Source organism: Neopsephotus bourkii, unplaced genomic scaffold (genome assembly GCF_033783945.1).
Source record: "Neopsephotus bourkii isolate Nb327-2 ecotype Australia unplaced genomic scaffold, CSIRO-AGI_Nbou_v1 NB_716, whole genome shotgun sequence".
NCBI lineage: Eukaryota > Metazoa > Chordata > Aves > Psittaciformes > Psittacidae > Neopsephotus > Neopsephotus bourkii.
Window position 1 is genome coordinate 1,787,954 of NW_026901215.1, and position 20,360 is coordinate 1,808,313.

A 20,360-nucleotide genomic window follows, 5' to 3' on the forward strand; every position below is an offset into this window, starting at 1 on the left:
CTTATTAATTCTTCTGCAGTCAAGGTCTGCTTCATATGTTCCTACCAGAGAGGAAGGGGATGTTGGTAGGGGGGGTGTGTGTTGCACTTTGCTCACTTCAGTGTTGGGTGCTGAACATCAGCCAGTTGAGTAGGGACAGGATAGGGGTTTGGAGTTCTGTTGGGTATTTAAATAAATAAGTACTTTGTTATAAACAGATAAGAGTCATGGAGTATCTTCTAGTGAGGAGCAAAGCATGAAGCAAAAAGTATTACCTGCATAAACTTTTAATTTAAAACAGTCAAGAGTTGCTGCAAAAATATCACTTCAAGTTATTAGTCATGTCGCTTGTATTATTTCCCCTCCTCTCACAAAGGTGAGAAGTGTTTGTGGCCTTTAACATCTAGTTCTGATTAGTATTGCAGAGAAAAATCTTGGGCCTCTTTATAGTAGTTTTATTTGACTGCATTTTCTTGTACTGCCAATCAAAATGGGGAGCCCTCAAGAAAAATGCTGTAGGGAAGCAAAGGAAAATTGCCCATGAAAGGGAGATCTGCCGTGTAAATTTGTAGAATTCTGATTGTAAGTAAATGGGGAAACGCCTGGCAACTGCAGCAATGCTTAGGGCAGGTGCCTGAGGCTTGGAGTTGTTTCCTTTCAAACCTTTGTGTGGTTTGCTGTATTAGGAGCTGTGAGCTCCTGTGAACGGTTACCTTTGTACTGGGGAAGGTTCTTGAAACGTGTGACCTTGCTGCTGGACTATGCAAAACCTTCTTTGGCAGTACCATGAGAGGTTATTTTTCCAGTTTTCATAGGTAATTGAATGACATTAGATGATTTCAGTAAGCTGTCCCAGGAAATCTGTGGTGGAGTAGTGAATTGAATGCGGATCTGGACTTAGGCCTCTGCCTGGTCTGTCTTCATCTCTCTGCTTAATTTTGCTATCTTTCTGATGCTGGGACACAGCAAATGAAAGTATGTGTCCAGCTGGATTTCTTTCTTTCTTTCTTTCCTTTTTTCATCCTGCAACTTCAGTCTTTCTTGGGATTGTTTCCACTAATGTTTCATTGTTTTCCAGAAATCTTCTTCATACATGAGGTTTACATGCAGTCACTGAGGAGCTCTTGTAGAGCCGTCCTTTTTGAGGAAAACACTGGTTATGTCTTGAACAGTAACATAAAGCAGGGCTGAGGGCTGTTCTCTGATTGCAGGGACAAATGGCACATGCTGAAGGCATCCATGCTGTGCTAGCACTAGGCCTAGGTATGTTACTGAGCCTGAGGCTGTGCCTGTGTGTCTGTAAGGATGTCAGGGGCTGTGTTGCAGCCCACCAGAGTGGTATTTTAATCCCATGATACTAGGAGCATACAATGGGCACTCCTACACTCTGTGATGTGGGGTTGAAGGGGTTCATGTGAGGCTTCCCAGATAAGTGGAAAGTAGCTTGATGTCAGATTTTCCATGCTGCCCGTTGGGAACAGTCCCTGGTGACCTCATGGCATGTTGGTTTTGACAGGGCCAATATTATGCCAGGGTGGCTGCAAAGGAATAAGCAGTGTGGATGACCAGTGATCCCATGCCTAAGCTTGTCTCATGGCCCTGTTTCATTTACCCATAGATATTAGCCACTGCTGCATTTTGCTGCTGTTACTTTATTGGTTTGTGAGCCACCTCCATATTCTGTCTTCTTCCAGACCAGGCAGGCAAGGAGCATAGTTTTTGAGGATTTTTCTTCTCCCTGATTCCAGATCAAGGAAATTGCTCTTTCTTCCCCAAATGTTCTTGGGTTAAAGGAACAGTAAACACTGGCTGTCAGGATCTGTTGTGATCAGTTCTTCCATTTCCTTACAATTCAGAGCCTTTATTCCATGATTCAGAAAGCATAAGATCTATTCTAAGACTTCAAATCTTTCTTGGCTTCTCAAGGCTCTCTTCAGTTGCCAGGAGGTCAAGACTGACTGGGAGATGAGGTGCAAACTTTGAGACTACAGATGTGAAGAGGAGTCTCTCCCATGTTGGGTTAGCCAAATTGGCAGAGGCAGGAGATGCTTGTCAGGGGGTTTCCTGTACTGTGCTTATTGAAATCTTCCAACTTTGAAGTTACCCACCTCATTCTAGTGAACAGATTCCTGTGTGTTGCTCATGTCCAGTTGAGGTTTTCTCAAGCTCAAAATAGAACCTTGAGCTAAAGTTTGAACATGTTTTCTGATGAGGATGGCGAGATACTGCAGCAAGTTGCGCAAAGGAGTTATGGATGCCCATCAATAGAAAAGCTCAAGGTTTGGTTGGATGTGCCCAAGGCAGGTGGGTGGACTAGACTGTCTTTGAAGGTCCTGTCCAACACAAACTGTTTTAGTCCCAGTAAAGTTTTTGTCTGAACTGTAATTATTACCACCACATAGCAGCACAAAAGGCTGCTGTCCTTGGAAGGAGAGCATTTGAGCTCTTGCTTTTTAGGGACTGATATTCTGGCTTAGGTATCAAATGTGTAATTCAGTTCAAGAGCCAGTGGAGACCTTGAGAACTCTGTTAGATTCATTAAGAAGCATAGCTTTATAAGAACCAGAAGAACTAAAAGAAAATTATGGCAGAGATGAACTTTCTCTAGTTTGTGGCTAATTTTTCCTTTAGACTCTGCATTGACAAATTCTACTAGAAACAAATAGTGTCAGAGCTCACACTGCCCTGGTTCTGCCTGCTGCAGAGCTGCTCAATCACATATGGTATCCTGATGAGTTTGTATCTCTTTGTGACTAATTGTTCATGAAGCCTGGCTTGTTACCAGTTATTCTGATGCTTTTGTGCTGCCCTTCTTGGGCCCTTCTTTGGGACAAAGTTGGCTTGTCAGAACCTGTAACAAAGCTAGCTTGGCAGACCTACACCTTTCCTTGCTAATGTATGCATTTTGAAATCAGCTTGCTCTCTTGCCAAGCATATGAATGACTTAATATGAGGCACATCTGAAGCCTTCAGACTGTGATCCCATCTGTGCCATAGTTGCATCCTAATCCCTTTATCGCCTGCAGGACTGGAGACTTCAGGGTCTTAGGCTGAGCTCCTGCCACTGGACCAAATGTAAATTTTACTTGCTTACGAAGTTCTTTATGGTGTCAAAATACCTATTTTAGATTTTGTAGTTAACAGGAGTAAAAACTTGAAGATTAGAACCCTGAGATAGAATTTTATAGAAGCATTTTTCTAGATGGTTTAATAGCTTCAGGAGAGCAGAACCAGCACTTCAATAAGAGTTATTTACTTGTATGGCAAGGATTTCTCTAACCTCAAAGGTGAGAAAAGACTTTTCTTCTTCCTGTAGAGTTCTCTTTTATTTATTTATTTTTTCTTCCTTTTGTCCTTACTAGCAGTTTCCTTTATCTCAAAGCTTGTATAATGTAAGACACGTGCGGTGCATGTATGTGTCCACAGGAATGAGGTTAAGGATTATAAAGCTCACAGAGTGTTGGTCCTACTTAATGAGAGGTAATATCCTGCTTTTAAGATGTATGCCTTTCTATAAACTAAAAGTGCCTGTTTGGAGGCCTGGTACTGTTCCCTCTGAATATAGAACCAGACCTGGATGAAGTGCTACATACTAGGGACTCCAGGTGCCTTTTTGAGAGTGAGACTGCTCTTGACAAGGTAGTTACATCTTTGCCTGTTCCAGTGTAGCTGAAAACGAGAGATTCTTCTTTTTTCGGCATTGAGAAAGTGCCAGCTTTTCTCAGCTGGGAAGCACAGAAAATAGTTTTAAATTGGGACTTCGTAATCTGGCCTGCCTTGCAGCTGTACATGACTCTGCTGCACAGGAGAGTTGATCTCATGATGGAGTTTATCTTTCTGCTAGAAAATATGTCTGTGCTTTTATACTGAACTTGAGAGATGGAAGAAAACCCCTGAGGACTGTTTCATCCTTGGTTTCTTCTCATTTTACACTGTCAAGCTCTCCCCACTCTGTACTAATTAAAATTCCACATGTGGCTTTCCTTAAACATTAAAACTGGCTCTCTGGCATCCACAGAACTCCAGCTGCAAAACCAGATAAAATGAAAATGAAAATACAGTCATGCCAAACTGCCTCTTGGTTCTTTCCCTAGGATGGGGGCTTTGCCTTCAGCTGATAACATCCGTCACATTGATGTAGCTCCTTACTTAGAAACTCACTTTCCTCTATGTGTATGACACACTTCATGTTTGATGCAGTGTGTGTAAGGCAGCATGTAAACATCTACAAAAATAGCCAATGCTCTATGGATTTGAATGGAACCATGCTGGAAACAGCTATGGTGTTGTGGCAGTGATGGAGCTGAGAAGCTGTCACGTTTTTCCCTGCTGTTTCTTGAGCCATCAGGAAAGGTCAGGGATTCCAGGTCTCTTTTAGACTTGGCCTTCAGTCTACTATAAATAAAGCAAAAGGTTGTAGCACATGAGGAGCTAATTTTTGTAGTTAACACCTTTTGGATGTTGTGTTGCAGCTTCTGGATGGTGCAAAGTACAATCAAATTCTCTCTTTTGCCACTAATGAGCAAAAAGTCATCTTGTATTTAACAAGATGCTGTATGTAATCTTTGTGTTCTCCTCATGAATCCCAATGACTTGTGGTAGGAATCTCAAACAGCGAGAGCTGCATTGCTTGGTCTTACCTTTTGCTTGCTTGCCTAATTCCAGCAAAACAGAGGCTTCAACTGATGGATCCAGTCCATTTAAGTTCATGTTCCAGGTCTTCATGACCAAGAACAACATTTATTTGTAGAACGAGAGCCGTGAGTTGTTCTTTTTCCTTCCGCAGGACAAGCAGGAGGACTTAAAGAAGACTATTTTGGAGGGCATAGAGCCGGGCAAGCATCAGGTGAGGTTGGCCTTTGATGCTTGTAAGCTGCAGCCTCAGGATACATGCTAGCAATAAGCATGGCTTTAAGGCATCTAAATCTCTTTAAAAACACAAAACCTCACTGTGCAGACCAGACACGGCATCTGTGTACTGCATTTTCCCTGCTGCTGGGTTTTCTAAACCCCCTGTTCACACAACAGTATCTCAGCCTTCACCAATGTAGCAAGTGATATTGAGTCTGTTAGCATAAGTAGCTGTGTTAAATCTGTTGCTGTGTGTCTAGCTTCCTGTAAGGTCTTTCCTTTTCACGTATTTACTTTAAACTAGAGGCCTATTTGGGTTTTTAGGTGCCTCTGAAATACTGCGTTGCTGTGTATCTCTGGAAGGTTATCTGGGACAATGAGTGTGGTAACTGATGGAATCCTGTATCTTTTCATAGGGATACAACCTGGAAAATGAGCAAAGTAGCACAGTGATAGGAAATGTATTGTTTGGCTGTTGTCTTGCATCAAAAACTTCATCTAAATCATTTTGCTTAGATTTCTGTTAAATATTCATCATTGTCATGGGTGAGAGGCTTTCTAGGAGTTGAAGAGACCAGTTGGACCTTTATTTTTAAATAACATATGACGTTGGAAATGGACTTGAACAAAGTATACTAGGGAATAATAGTTGCCAACCATGAATCCTTGTGAACCAGGGAGGATAGTACTGGGAGGAAGGGAAGCCCTTATGTAGCTGATCTTGGAATTACCTAAACCAGACAACTTGAAATCAAGGATTAAAAATTACCAGGTTCTGATGACACTGCTTTTGCTCTGCTCTCTGAAATACCGGTTTAGCAAGAAAGGAAATAATTGTTATTACTGACTGGATTTTCATCTCCTCTTTGAGCCTCAGTGGAAAAGATGCAGATGATGTAAACTCTTACCTGATGTGGGTAATACTCTTGCTTTCCCCTTCCTTCCTGGTACCTAAACCTATGGACAATTCTTCTCAGTCATTCTTTCAAGCAGAATTAGCAGGAGAGCACGTAAGTGTTTAGAAAACGGTGGCATAGGTGTTCTCCTTCGTATCTCTTTCTGATCATACTAACTGCAGTGTTTCTCAGGGTTGGAGCAGTGAAGAGAGGCAGAGCACTGGTGAGTCCTGCAGTGCAGAGAGCTGGGGAAGTTGTCTTTGGAGATGAGCACTCCTTGCTAGTTCTGTTCTTAGAAAAAAAGCATTTGCATGTGCTTCATATTGATACAAGGAAGTAGCACATTGGAAAGTGCTGGGGGATGCTTTTGACAGTTTTCATGTTCTCTGTCCTGATTTTGATTATCTAATACAGCTAAAAAAAATAAATCTTTGACATTTATGGCCATTCCAGGTAAAAAAAAGGATGTGAGTTAGACAGAAGCACTGCACTGGATCAGCTTCTTATTTTGGCTTGGTCTGGATGCTTTCCTTTAAAGATTGAGTTGACGCTGGCCTTTATCAGGGCTAAATAGAGTGCTGAAGTCATAGAAACACATATTTTATGATTAAATTTATTGTACCTTTGATGTGAAAAACACCATCAAAATGAAGTAACTTTTGCAGATCTACAGCAGGTGGGCACACAAATGGTCTAGTTTGGCTGGACTGATGATGTGTATGGTACTGCAAGTGTTTGAAGTGTATAATAGTTGAGGATCAAGTTCTGCCTGCTTGATGAAGTGACAGTTGGTTAAACTGGGCAGGGTAACTGCCTTGCATTTCAATGAGGAGCCTCCTGACATCCGTGTTTAAGACTTACAGTGAAGTCTGCTAGGAATAGAGAATGTTGCAAATAACATTTTACTGCTAGTTATCTGAAATGCTACATTTGGATGGCTTTTCACTGTCTTGAATGTAGCTAAGCTATAACCTCAAATAAATTTTGCTTCTTGGCATCTTTGCTGTTGCATCAGTGGAGATTTAGAAATGTGTATTGAATTGTGTGGGCAGTAACGTTCTGGTCCTCTTCAGTGGTTCTTTGCATCCATAGCTGCTTTGTAAGTGATGTACCAGCAATACCAGGGATTTACTGTGCATCAGGCAGACAGCAGCATCTGACTTTCTATGACCTATTGGCAGTGGCTAAGGAAGGAAAGACTGTACCAAATATTGAGCACCAGAGCTCAAGGGCATGCTGCTAATTCTTGCATGCCATGAGGTGACATACTAACTTAATGAGCTTTACATGTCCTGCAGGTATCTCTGACATGCAGACAATCCAGAAGCATGCAGATAGTTATCAGCATCTAAACCTGGGAGTGGAATCTGCTTATTTTAAAACAAAAAAGGGGGCTCCAGTAGTGACTTCCAGTAAGCCTGGAAGGTTTTGCTTCCTGCCTGCCTGCACTAATGCATTACTGTACCAAGTAAGCAAAGAAATGGAGCAGTTTGTGAGGTTTAGATGCGTTGAAGCAGGGTACAATAACACAAAGTCATTGTGAAGGCAGAGGAGCAGACTGTTTCTTCTTTTTGCAAAGCACATAGGAGAGGGGTTGTGTAACCTCCCTCATAGTAAAGATTGTGTGTTCTGCAGTGGATCAGGCTCCAATAGAAGGTGCAGTCAAGAGATCTCTTTCTCAAGTGTATGAACAGAAAGCTAATCTAAGGTGCAGCTTGCAGCTGAAGCAAGCCATATGTCAGAGGACATCTGCAGAGTTTTCAGGAATACTGAAACTATGGGAAGGAGTTGGTATGTTCCGCCAAATCTATTCTTGTCCTTTTATATTTGTAAATAGCCATGTCATCCACTGTCAGTACTGAATGTTAACTTTCGCTGTCAGACACACATGCAATTCTAGAAGTAAATAGTGAACTTAGAGCTCAGCTTCCCAGATATTTAATGAAAAAAAAAACAACAAAAACAACTCAACAAAAACACCCAAACCTTTGTCCTGGTGTGTTATTGATCAGGCTGGATATTCAGATCACCAGTACAACGCTCACAGGAAGGTGCTGTTCCCTCCCCTTGCTACTGTGGGAGGGTTGACGTGCACATTAGTCAGCATTCCTTGTGGTATTGAGCATGGCTACAGAGCAAGCAGACTTCTTGTTCTGTAGCTTCTCTAAATACTTATTCTCAAATAAGTTGTATTCAACCCCACTGTTCAGTATGCAGGAACTTTTTGAATTAGAAAATGGTTCTTGTTACTCCTTTTTTGTTGGTTTGTAGCATCCTTTTTTCATCTTTCTGCTTTATTCTCCAGTTCTCTTGTTCAGAGACTGTGTGACCTGCAGTGATTTGTCTCATTTTTATTGCTGATCCTCTTCAGTGTGATTTAAAACTGGTGCCTGCACTTCAGACACTATTGCAGTTTTTGAGGTCTGGTGTGCAGCATGTGACAATTTCAGAACTGCTGTAAATCAATCCGTAGCTATTTGTGGACTTCTTGATGCTGGATAATGTTTGTGTTAAATAGTCCTCCTTTTAGGGGAGGAAACAAGATGTTGCTGTTCTCAAGTATGCTACACATTTGAACACTATAATAAAAAGGGGTCTGTAAGCGAGGAAACTTCCTTGTGTGGTAACAGTATGGATGTGGTCTTAATGCTTTTTGACAGTGTGATTCAGTATTTAAGGTAACATGAAAATTGATTCCAATCAGTTTATATTGGTTCCAGTCAGCTTGTAAGATAGATATTCTACTGAGACAAGTAATTCTGAGACAGGTTTCATCACCAGATGGTTCAAAAGCTGGAACAATGGTGTAAGTTTTGCCAATTTATCTATCTGCTATTTCTTTACAACAGGAGCATGAATCCGAAGGTGGGAGAACCCCACTAATGAAGGCGGCACGAGCCGGTCATCTGTGTACCGTGCAGTTCCTTATTAGCAAAGGTAAAATGCTACTTTAAATAACTAATTAAAAACTTTAAAATGCTACTTTCCAGTTCTCTGTGTTGTGATCCTTGATCAAAATTACTCTGGTTATGCATATGTGAACATTTGTCAAGCCATTCAAGGTTTGTTGAATTTGATTCAGTTCATGTTACAGTGGATCACAAAGTATTTTGGTAGTTACTTTCCTACTTAGGTATATAGATTAATTGATAGATCTGAAGCACAGCAAATATTTTCAGCTTCTTACAAAAAGCACTTTCTACTTGAAGAAGAAAAAGCATCCTCGAGTGCTGTCTGAAACAGTACAAACTGCACCATTTAGTGGTGCTGATGAGGGCTTACAGTGACAAGTTAAAAGATGTGCTTTGTACACCACAGGTGTTCCCTCTGTCTTACTGCCCAGGATGCCCATTGTTACTGACCTTGTCTTTACAAGCTGAGGAGGGTTGTATGCATGTATATAGCAGCCATATGTAGAATATATGTTGATATGTAGAAGCCATCAGTTATTCAGAATCCCTTGCTTTTACCTTTAAAGTGTGTGATCAGGAAGATTAGAAGAGCTTCTCTGTGTTCAGGAAATGCTTGTTGACACTTCCTTTTAGAAAGGGTTTCCCTGTGTTTAATTCTGAGACCTTCTTTTTATAGGTGCCAATGTTAACAGGGCCACAGCTAATAATGACCACACGGTGGTGTCACTGGCGTGTGCAGGAGGTCACCTCGCAGTCGTTGAGCTCCTTCTTGCTCATGGTGCAGATCCTACTCATCGGCTGAAGGTACTAACTTAAAGTAATGTATTTATCATGGGGACTGAAAGAACCACATAGTTATTTAATGGATTAGTAAATGTGCAATTTTAAATGGTCTAATTCATATCTCATGTGCCATGTCAAGTAGCAAAATTAATCTTCTGGCTTTTTATTCCTGAAATCTCCTTTCAGGATGGCTCAACAATGCTCATCGAAGCTGCCAAAGGAGGGCATACAAACGTTGTTTCTTACTTGCTGGATTACCCAAACAATGTTCTGTCAGTTCCTGCAGCAGACTTGTCTCAGCTCACACCTCCATCTCAGGATCAGTCTCAGGTGAGTCATAAGGAATTCTTCTTAAGTATCACCGTGAATGTTGTAAAGGAGTATTTCCTTAATAGTTAATTTCTGAAGTTGTTTTAAATGTGACCATATGCAATGAAAAGAATTAATAGAAGTCTACACATCTGAAAATGACAGAGAATGAGAGAGTTGATTGGTGGTGTCTGCAGTACAGGAGCTTTGTTTGTTTTCTGCTCCATAGACAGGATGGGCCCAAACGCATCATCTCAAAAGATGATCTTGCCTTGCAGGCAAGAGAATGATAAGTATAGCAATTGCCGAGTATTCAACAGTTCCAAACCCTCAAATATTGTTGCTGGGTTTTGTTGTTACACAAAAGAAAATACATTGTATACATGTAGAATTCTAGAGGCTGCAGAGGCAGTTTTCCAGTGGAGTTAGTTGATTAAAAGCCTAAAGATGCCAACAGAGTTCCAGCCTACACAGTCCGGGATTTTGTCAAGAGTGCTGTAGTTAACTTTGACATGTTATCTACAATAAATCAGCATGGACAGGTCATACCAAGAGGTAGCATACACAGCTTGAAAAGAGCAAAATGGAGGTCTGCTGTAGATAGATCTCTTTGCATTAATACTTCAAGAACTTGTCCATTCAAAAGGTGGTTTTTTTATCTGTGTGTCTGTGGCTTTGTTTTAAGGTCCCACGTGTACCGGTGCATACACTTGCTATGGTTGTACCTCCCCAGGAACCTGACAGAACCCCTCAAGAGAACCCGCCACCTCTCTTGGGAGTGGTGAAAGGTTAGTATGTAGCCACTCAGAGAATATATGCAGTTTGGAAATGGATAGGGACAATTTTATTAGAGCTTATGCGTGTTATAGCCCACTTTGTTAATTCTTGAACATCTCTAATGAAATAGAACTTCTAATATTTTATGTCATGAATAGTTTCTGCATATTTTCTTGCATTCTAAAGTATACTGGTTATTCCAATTTTATATGCTTATTCTAACTTACTAGAATTATGCTGATGCTACTTTTATTGGAAGAAATTGGTTGTGGTAACTGCCATAGTACAGACTGATAAAAACATGAATAAACTTCAGGTGTGGTGTTAACTTCTGAATATTTACATTGGTCATCTAGAATAGTTACAACTACTATCCACAAACTTGCTATATCAACTTTTTTCTGTCCCTGCAGTAGAATGTGAATGCATTGGCGCTGTAAAATGCCAATGCAGGTCTACTTACAGGAGAAGTTTTCTTGTGTTAGTAGCAATACTCCTGTAAATAATTGTAATCTCAGGGTTTTTGCTTTGAACATGGTTGAACTGGCTGGTTAAAATTATTTGCAGTCATGAAATGGCAAATTTAACAGTTTATTTCCAGTTGTGGATTCTACAACAAGTTCTTCATGTCTGCTCAGTCAGCTCAGAAAGAGATGAAGTTTCTCAAGTGGAGAGTTGCAGTTTTGGACAGAGATACTGAAGTATCCAAAGCTCTGTTAGCTAGCCTTACTTAATTCCTTAATTCTGGAAGTGATTAGTGCTTTCTAAACCAAACCAACCAACTGCAGGTGCACAAGTGAAGAGAGAAAAAAGTGTACCTAATGGTGTTCAAGCGTGCAGCTGTGACTCCACGCAGTTCTGCCATGTGTGACTTCCCCAGCGCAGTTACTGTGTCACTCATTCAGGATGTGCAGCATTTAATACTTTGGGTTTCATAAAGCTGAGTACCAAACAAATGAACGTGCAACTTACGGTTCCAGTAAAACAGCAAAAAGCTACATACCAGCATGTGTGCCCACACAGTTCAATCACTTTATTACTGCAAAGTGGATTAGTGTTCTGGAAGTAGGTTTGTGGTGCATGAAAGTCAGCCTGAGATTAGTTGATACCGAGTAAGAAAGATTAAAGTTACAAGCTTAAACTCTTGGGTTTATTTAATCAAATTATGAAAAGCATATAGTTGATTATAGTTTAAGAAATAGCTCACATTAAGAAAAACCTTATTGCCAATGTCAGCACATACTTCAGGCATGTTTTTAGCAGCACCATGGTGTTGGAACTGGCACAGAGCTGTGCAGAGCATTGTTTCAGGACATGCTTCATGCAGGTCAGCAAAACCAATTAGCGATGGATTGCAGGAGATGCAGAATCTGGAATGTGCCATTGGGCTGATGCAGCATTCCTGAAAAGTTTGTGTGCAAAGCTCTGGTGTATCTCAGATCTTTAGGGGGAAAATGGGGTTTTGGGGACAAACATTCATCATTGCAGTGATACCACTGCTACTTTCAATTTAGTGTTCTTTGCTGAACTTCCATTCATAACTTGTTAGACAGAAGTATTACTATACCAGCTTTTCCTTGTTAGAGTCCTTGGGAGACAAGGGGCAAAAGAGGGTGTGAATAAAGAGTGGGTTATTTGGTGGGGGGAAGCCTTAAGTTCTATGTGAGAAGATAGTTTCTCCTGAGGAAGACAAATTTCTTGCCTTCACAAGCAAGAGTAGCCCTTAGGTCTTGTATAAAATCTTCACTAGGTGGGGGAAGAAGAGGAGCACCCGAGCATCACCTCAGGTCACTCTGGTTTTTAAGGACCTGTGTGAGTCCTGCAAAAAATGCAATAGTAACTGCATGGCAAATAGAGTGTAAAACTACAACACACTTGGATGTTACTGCTATGGTTCAGATACGGTGTGAGGCTTTTCAAAATTCTGAATTCCATTATTATTCTTAAGTGAAGTAAGAAGACATACAGAATGCTTGCTATTTGACTAAGTATTTTGGCAAAGGATCTAATATCAATGTTTAATAACTGAAAAGAAACATTTCAGAGCTGATGGTGGCTCTAGAGGGACTGAGACGAAGGTGAGATGCAGCTATGTCAACCTCCAAAATTGCTAAAGAAGTATCAGGTGGAAGGAGCAGCAGAATTAGTTCACTGGACTCAATAGACCTTTTCCATGCTTGGAAAGGATTGGTTTTACTACACTATGTTTAGCATGCATTTGTGGTGTCCATGTAAAAGTGAGATCCCAGGGGAGTTCAGGTCTTTGTGCTTCTGTGGTGGAGGCAGGAGTTCCCTTCCTTGGTGTTCTTTACTTGCTGCTTCACTTGCTTGAGTACAGTCAGCATTGCTCAGCAGCAGTTCTGATGTAGCAGCTCAACACAGAGACTCTTTTGGCTAGAAAACCCAAATGTGTTATTTGTGCAGGACCAGAGGGTGCCTCCTGCTCTGCATGACACCAGGGTGACATGCAGTGGCTGTGGTGCAGCCCTGTCTGTCATTGCATCTCATTCCCTGGGGCGAGGGAGCATCAGTGCCCAACACATGACATGGTTGAAAGGAATGCTGTGGGATTTCTTCAGGAGAGCAGCTGGTGTAATGGTATTGCCATTGATAATCTTGTCTAGTTTGTAAATGCAAGCTAATATCTAATGAAAGTGGGATCTAAAGCTCCCAGTGGTGCTTGTGATGCTGCATTAAGCCTTCCTTGGACCATGACTGGTGAGGCAGTGGTTCGAATCCATGAGAAACATGCCAGTGCAACAAGGGGCCACTTGGGAAGCCTTTGGAAAGCAGCAGGATTGTTTTCTTAGTCAAAATATTTGGACTATGAAAGGTGTTTTTAAACATGTCAGACTTTCACATAGGCAGATTTTTGAGGCTGAGGTATCAGGTATTTTGCAAGTTTTTCTCTAGATAGGTTTTACTTCCCAGCTAACCTGAGGTTGTGTTTATGAATTAACTAACTGGCCTTAACTGGGTGCTTGAAACCTATCAACCTGCTGTCATTAGTCTTCCCCACTGTTGCTTTGAAGTGGGCAGTAACTTGCAATGTTTCTCACTTAGGTGCACGTTTTTTTAGAATTCCATAAGAGCATAGACTGAAGTTGTTCATGTGGAAGCTCTTCATGGTAAGAGTTCCCTTAAGGTTGAATAGGATCTTTTGGAATCTGTAAGCTTTTTGAGTTAGACTGTCAGTGTATCCCCTATATCTCTGTGGTAAATCTAAGAGTCTGAGGGGTTGCAGAAAGAAAAGAAAAACAATTTCTATGCAGTAACTTCAGTAGCTGCAAACTCAGTAAATACTTTTTACTTCAAGATGTACTTTTATGCCTCATACTGAATTACATACTGGCAGAGGTCTTGTAAGTTACGTGATTTAATTGAAATAGGGGCCAGGCTTAACAGTAGAAGTAGAAAGATGATACTGTTCTAATTGAGGTGCAGGCATTAAAAAGGCAAGCTGGTGTTCCTGCTTTTCAATTCTGATATTTTTCAGACCTCTCCACTGCACAGTCCAGCTGCATGTTCGTTGTTTCGTGACATTCAGTGTCTTCTGATTAACTCTGGCCATTTCTTCCATGTTTTCGGCCTGAGTCAGCAGCAGCAGAAGGATTACCAAGTGCTAAGTTTTCTTATGGATAAAGCACTGGCACAGGTTGTCCAGAGAGGTGGTGGATGCACCATCCCTGGAGACATTAAAGGCCAGACTTGACACGGTTCTGAGCAACCTGGTCTAGTTGAAGATGTCCCTGTTCATTGCGGGGGGGGAGTTGGTCTAGACAACCTTTGAATGTCCCCTCCAACCAATACTATTCTATAATTCTATGGCTTTCTAACACCACTAATATTTCCATGGTAGATTTCAAGACCTGTTATTTTTTAAGGTGAATCTTCAGCAGTGCAGGCAGGTGATTTAAAACCAAGGCACATGGAGCTCCCCAAGAACATGAGTGTATGAAAAGCTTTTCATTGTGGTTTTGTGAAATTCTGCTCCTTAAAAGTATCGCTCACCTGCTTGCCACTGACTAATTTAATGGCATCTCAGCCATTTTGAAGTTAGGTACTGTCAAGCCGCTAAAGGAAACTTGGAAAGACCACCAAGATTGGAAAGTAACTTAGGTTTTTGGATTATCAGAAAATTGACTTATATCTTATGTGTTTTCAGCCCAGTAACCTGTTGGATATCAGTACACCCACTTGCTGCTAGTTTCTCATATAAAAGGCTCAGGAGGGATAAAGATTGGCAAAAATGCTGCATGGTTTTCGGGAGGAAGGTAGTGAAAATACTCATCTTGATCATTCAGTGATCATTCAACCCTCCACAAACCATCCTGTTCTTTACAAAGAATTAAGTACATATTGCCAGCTATGTGATAGATGAATGTACTTGGATCAAGTAGGCTAGTTTTTTGTTGCCCAGTTAGCCAGATTCTCTCATCCTCTACTTTGCATTTGTGTGTATATGCGCTGTTTCCCAGGTCCTGAGAGCTGAATTTCCTGCTGATGCGAACTAGTTAAACACAGAAGTTTCAATATTGAACTCATTTTACTCCTGTTGATGAGGCTGGTGAATTTTCATAGCAGAAAATCTAACTAAAAATCTAAGCAAATCCAACTCCACTGCTGAGTGGAAACAGGCTTGTAAAAATCCCTAAAAGGCAAGAGCAGTGGACAAGCCATTCTGTTCACACACCACAAAGGTCTGGCTATGGATTTATGCTCCCTAATACCTGCCTTTAGTGAAGTGAGGCACAGACTGAATGTGTTTCTTTGGTGATTTTGTGTTGGGGTTCTTTTTTGTTCCTACTGATGATGTGGAGGTTTTTTTGTTGGTGGTGTTTTTTTACCTAGTTCTAGGTAATATTGCCTAGCAGGATGATGTTGTAATTAGTACAGATTTTTATACTAGGTATAGGATTTGGCACTGAAGATGTATTTGAATATATAGATGTGTATCACACAAACTGGGTTTTCTGTCAGGTGAACAATTCTGTCCTATAATCATGATTACCTTATGGCAGCAGGTATTTGTGCAGAATATGTGGATTTCAGTGATTCTCAGTCTTCATTTCACACCAAACGAGTCTTCTAAAAGTGGCCAAAACAGTTGTTTCAAAAACCAAATTGACTAAATATTGCTACTACAGTAAATTGTGTGATGGGTTGGCTGGATAGAAGATTGATGCTCCACCAAAAAGGTAAATTAACAAAATAAATGGGTAAAATAAAAGGTGAAGTGATTATGATCTGGCCTACAATTGGATTTTTAAGTCTTACTTAAATGTTTCAAAATTGAAAGTATAAAGTAGTCTTTTGTTCATAATTACATACTAACATGGGCACAGTATTTTTCAGGATATTGTAATACAGAAGAGCTTTGGATAAAGCAGGAAGTAGCTACTTTCAAGTGCTTGCAATATCATAATGTAACAATGCTTAGTCGAAGCTACCAACAGTGTCTTTTCCACCCCTGGTTTCAACTGGCTGTTAGGTTTAGCAGATCATTCTTCCTACCCCACATCCTCTTCCGGTATCCCCAAGATTACAGGTTGCAACTGTTTTCTGCCATGGAAAGGGTGATTTGGAACTTGAGAAGTGGCCCTGCTCATTGATTAGAAGCTGATGAGAGTAGATCTCTACACCTCTTCTGGAACCCAGCTCTGCACTTACTGGTTTTCTAACACTCCTCTTCAGAAACTGTCCCAACTTTCAGGGGTCATTCGCAGCCTGAGCTGCTGTTGGACCAGCCTTGGCTCTTCCACCCAGCCCAGCTCTCAAGACCAGGCTGTACTCCTGCTCTGCAACTCTCTTGTGCTTGTACAGAGGTTTTCTTCTTGTACAGAGGTTTTCCTCTTTCCGACAGGCTTGCTTTTTTTCCAGGTGGAACATAGTAGAGAAGGACGGTGTTGGTGCTTTATTATTTAGGGGCTTTTTGAACTGCAGCTTGGACAGGGCCTTGAGCAACCTGGTCTACTAGAAGGTATCCCTGCCCATGGCAGGGGGTTGGAACTGGATGATCTCCAAGGTCCTTTCCAACCAAACCATTCTATGATTTTCTTTCCTACAGAGTGGTCCAAGCTGTCCAGAGCTGCCAGGTGGTGGGGTTGCTTTGTGTTAGAATGGAAATATCTATGATACGATCTGATGAAAATGATAGCTATGGTAACCTTAGGAATGGCATTGCACAGAGCATGCAGAGGTTCCCATCTTGAGTCTTAAAGGCAGGGTGAATTTGCAGTTAGGCTTCCTCTAGTCCAGCCCTGGAGCAGCTTTGTTTCAAAAGATGCTGACTGTTACACATTTCCAGCAAAGCTATAGACAAGCATTTTGGAGGGTTTTGTTGAGGGTAAATCAGTTTTTCATGAGTGGTCTGCAAAACTTACATTGTAAGTCACACTTTCTAAAATAAAAGGGGAGCTATATAAACCCCAGGAACACTACAGAGCCAAATAGCCTGCAGCACACTTGAGCTAAGTATCCACCAGCCAGCACAAAGCAAATTATTGCTGAACTTCAGTCAAATTCTTTATTGCCTGCTGAGAAAGTGTCTTGGGACTCACTTAGGGGTGAGAGGCAAAATCATAGGGATGGCTGGAACAGGCATTCAGCTGAACTGCTGACCTGTGTGAGGAGCTGTGCGAAGTACTGGAGCCAGAGCTACTGGGGGTGTCTGCAGTGTCTGGGGAGAGTGCTGGGGATTTCTTGGGTTTATGAAGATCTTTCCTCTTTGCTTTAAATTTAGATAGGGTTTGCTTTCAGTCCAGAGAGAGTGCCTAGCAAAGGTATTCAGCAAAGCACTGGTTCCATTCTGCTTTAATATTCATTTCTCTTTACAAGAGAAAATTCTCTTATGTTTGCTTTTTCAGTTAATTCCTCCAAAAATATCAGAGTGAGGAGTATGTGAATGCTGGTTGGACAGCAATGCTAAATCAAGTCACTTGTGAATTACGTTGATGAAGGAAGGCTCAGAGAGCAATAAATTGGTGTTTTATGAAACCTGATCTGGAACTTGGTTCCTGCATCCAGGTTTTTGCTTAACTGTGTGATGTCTAGGCAATTTTATTAAACCAGGGCTCAAACTGTAAGAATTTTAATTCCCCTTTTACTGATAAGTGGTACAAAGTTTTCTTTATGGCTATTCAAGTTTTTATCGTTTTGTTTTTTTTTTTTTTTCTTTTTAAAGCTGCCTGTATCACTTTTTGGAAATAGTAAATGAGTGTTAGTGCAGAAAATGGTTTGATAAGGCTAAAGCTTTCCACACTTACAAATAAAGTTTCTTCCACTGAAGTCCTAATTAAGATTTCAGCACTCTAATAGATAACGATTAGCAGGATCTGACTGGAGGTTTCCTAGGTTCTGGGAATGCCGCCTGGGGTTTGCCCAAGGGCAGTGAGCACAGAGGAGCACTGCCCTGTCTGGCGTCCTTGTCTTGTTGAAGATCATTTCTGAAGTGTTAATAGTGAGAAGAATTGTTAATTTGTTTCTGGAGAGAGGGAGGCAATTTGTTCGTTGTTAATTTTGTCTCAGAACTTACAAAAAAGTGCCAAAGCTTCAAAACACATTTGAAAACATTATGTCTGCACTAGGATGATCCTCTTTGTAAAGTGAAGGCAGAATGCTGTTGTGTCTGGAGAAACAGTTCAAATTACTCATCTCGTTGTAGAGTTAGTCTTCTCTCAAGTACAGACTACTTTTACTTGTCACCTTGCTGTTGGAATCTAGTGTCTGGGAAGTAGCCTTAGGGGTACTGCTTTGCACACCAGGACAACTTTTGGGAACTCGGTGAACTACTGAAGTTCGCTGCTGCTCTTGCCGATTTCCCTTCCCATTGGCATTCCCATGCATTGGCATGTATGTCAGAAACCATAAAGGTTCCTTATTCCTTAAGATTAAACTAGCTGTGTTCAAAGGGACGTTAGTATCAATATTAAATTCCAGCTGTATGCTTCCTTGTCTCAGCATGGAGTGCAGGGTTTGCCTTTCTCTGGTTTGACAGATGTGCAGTGTTAGTTGTAAAGAATTTTTTAATTTCTTTATTTATTTTTATTTTTTATTTAATTTTTTTTTTGGTGGGTGAGAGGGGAGGTTTGGGGGATCTTCAGCATGGCATTTTTTCAAACATTTTTCATGTGCTTAGGTGCATCCAAGCAGAAGTCAAGTTCCCTGCAGGTAGCAGATAAGGACCTACTGCCACCTTTTCACCCATACCAGCCTTTGGAATGCATAGTAGAAGAGACTGAAGGCAAGCTGAATGAACTTGGACAGAGAATTAGTGCTATTGAAAAAGCACAACTTAAATCATTGGAATTAATTCAAGGTGAACCTTTAAATAAAGATAAGATCGAAGAACTTAAAAAGAACAGAGAAGAACAAGTACAGAAGAAGAAGAAAATATTGAAGGAGCTGCAGAAGGTGGAAAGGCAGTTGCAGATGAAAACACAACAGCAGTTTACCAAAGAATATTTGGAGACCAAAGGTCAGACAGACACACCACTTCCCCTGCAGCAGCAATGCCCACTTACAGGGGTATTCCCAGAAGTGGAAGCCGATAAGGGTCTACCAGAGGATAACTTTTCAGGGTTACCTCAGGTTGACACAATCTTGTCTAAAGATGACGAGCAACAACAGTCTCCACTACCTGCTGAACAAATAGAGTTTGTCCCTATCCAGCCTTTGCCAGCACCGCAATGTAATTTTTCTGGTAATTTAGGTTATAATGGGACAGAGTCTCTTGAACTTCAGAAAGCATTAGGGAATCAGCAGAATGTAGGACAGCAGCAGCAGATTGCTGGGCAGGGGCTCTTAGTTCAAGAACCAGACGGATTAATGGTTGCCACTCCAGCACAGACGCTTACCGACACTCTTGATGACCTAATAGCAGGTGGGTTAAGAAATATACCTATTTTTGCATTAATTTGTGTGCTCAGTTTCCCCCTTTCTCCTTCCCTCCAAAAAACATCTTGGGGTTTTCCAGTTTGGGAATAGTTCCTCGTTAGTCCTATTAATCCTAACAGTGACTTCCAATTCTAACATGGGACTTTTAAATACCCTTTTTTTTGTTCTCAAAATGCAAAACTTCCTGTACTGGAGACCTGGTTTTGCCCCTTTGGCCGCATCTTTTTCTGTGCTTCTTAAAAAAGCCGTATCATGAGTGATCAAAAGTGCCCATTCTGAAAGCATGGCACCTTGATATCTTCTGTAGAGTTTTCTATACAGGCTTATACCTCAGAGACTTCCTTCAGTGTAGGAGCCATCTCTAAAAAGCCAAATTATTATCACTTACATGGACAAACGTGTCCCTCGCCGTGCTGCTCAAGGTGTTGCTACAGCTTAAACGCAACCTGGAACCCATGCAGAGCTGCTTGGTTCTTGTGTTTTCAGAATACCCTCTAAACCCTGGTTGTTATACAGGAATATCTGCTTGTTAGATATGACACATGGCAAAATTGTGTCCTTTTACCTGGATGAAAAGCAAAATTCCAGCCATCCTTCCATTTGTTGGTAAAGGTGTGAAGAGGAATGGAAGTTTCCACTGTTGGGTTGTTCAAGTCCCCTTGTGGATAAAGAGATATCATTTTGATTGACTTAATTTCCTGGGTTTGACTAGGATTGATGTTTGCTGCTGGAGGTATGTAGGATATAGCTAGTGTTGTTTGGTCTGTAGTTTTGCTTTTCTTTTTTTGTTAATTCAGTGTTTTGCACCTTTTCTTTGCACCTTGTGTCTGTCCCTCAGCCCTTCTCCCCCATCTCCCTGCCTGTAGTCACTGGCCTGTTCTCTTCAAGTTCATTTCAAGGTTTTAGGAACGTGTTGGTAAAACCTTTTGCCAGCCATTCCTGGGACCTTTTAGAATAA

The 20,360-nt window shown here is 41.1% G+C and overlaps 1 protein-coding gene across 21 annotated transcripts in view; it reads left to right on the top strand.

The window, feature by feature from the left end:
• ANKHD1 (ankyrin repeat and KH domain containing 1) overlaps positions 1-20,360 on the top strand; it is a 102,839-nt gene that overhangs the window by 48,397 nt on the left and 34,082 nt on the right. For 16 of the 21 annotated variants that reach the window (XM_061354057.1, XM_061354040.1, XM_061354044.1 and 13 more), the window contains exons 11-16: positions 4,766-4,825; positions 8,576-8,663; positions 9,315-9,442; positions 9,608-9,751; positions 10,416-10,518; positions 18,645-19,388. In XM_061354057.1, coding sequence (XP_061210041.1) covers positions 4,766-4,825; positions 8,576-8,663; positions 9,315-9,442; positions 9,608-9,751; positions 10,416-10,518; positions 18,645-19,388 — 1,267 coding nt within the window. The remainder of the gene's footprint in view (positions 1-4,765; positions 4,826-8,575; positions 8,664-9,314; positions 9,443-9,607; positions 9,752-10,415; positions 10,519-18,644; positions 19,389-20,360) is intronic. The other 5 variants (XM_061354045.1, XM_061354046.1, XM_061354058.1 and 2 more) reach the window with 2 other exon arrangements.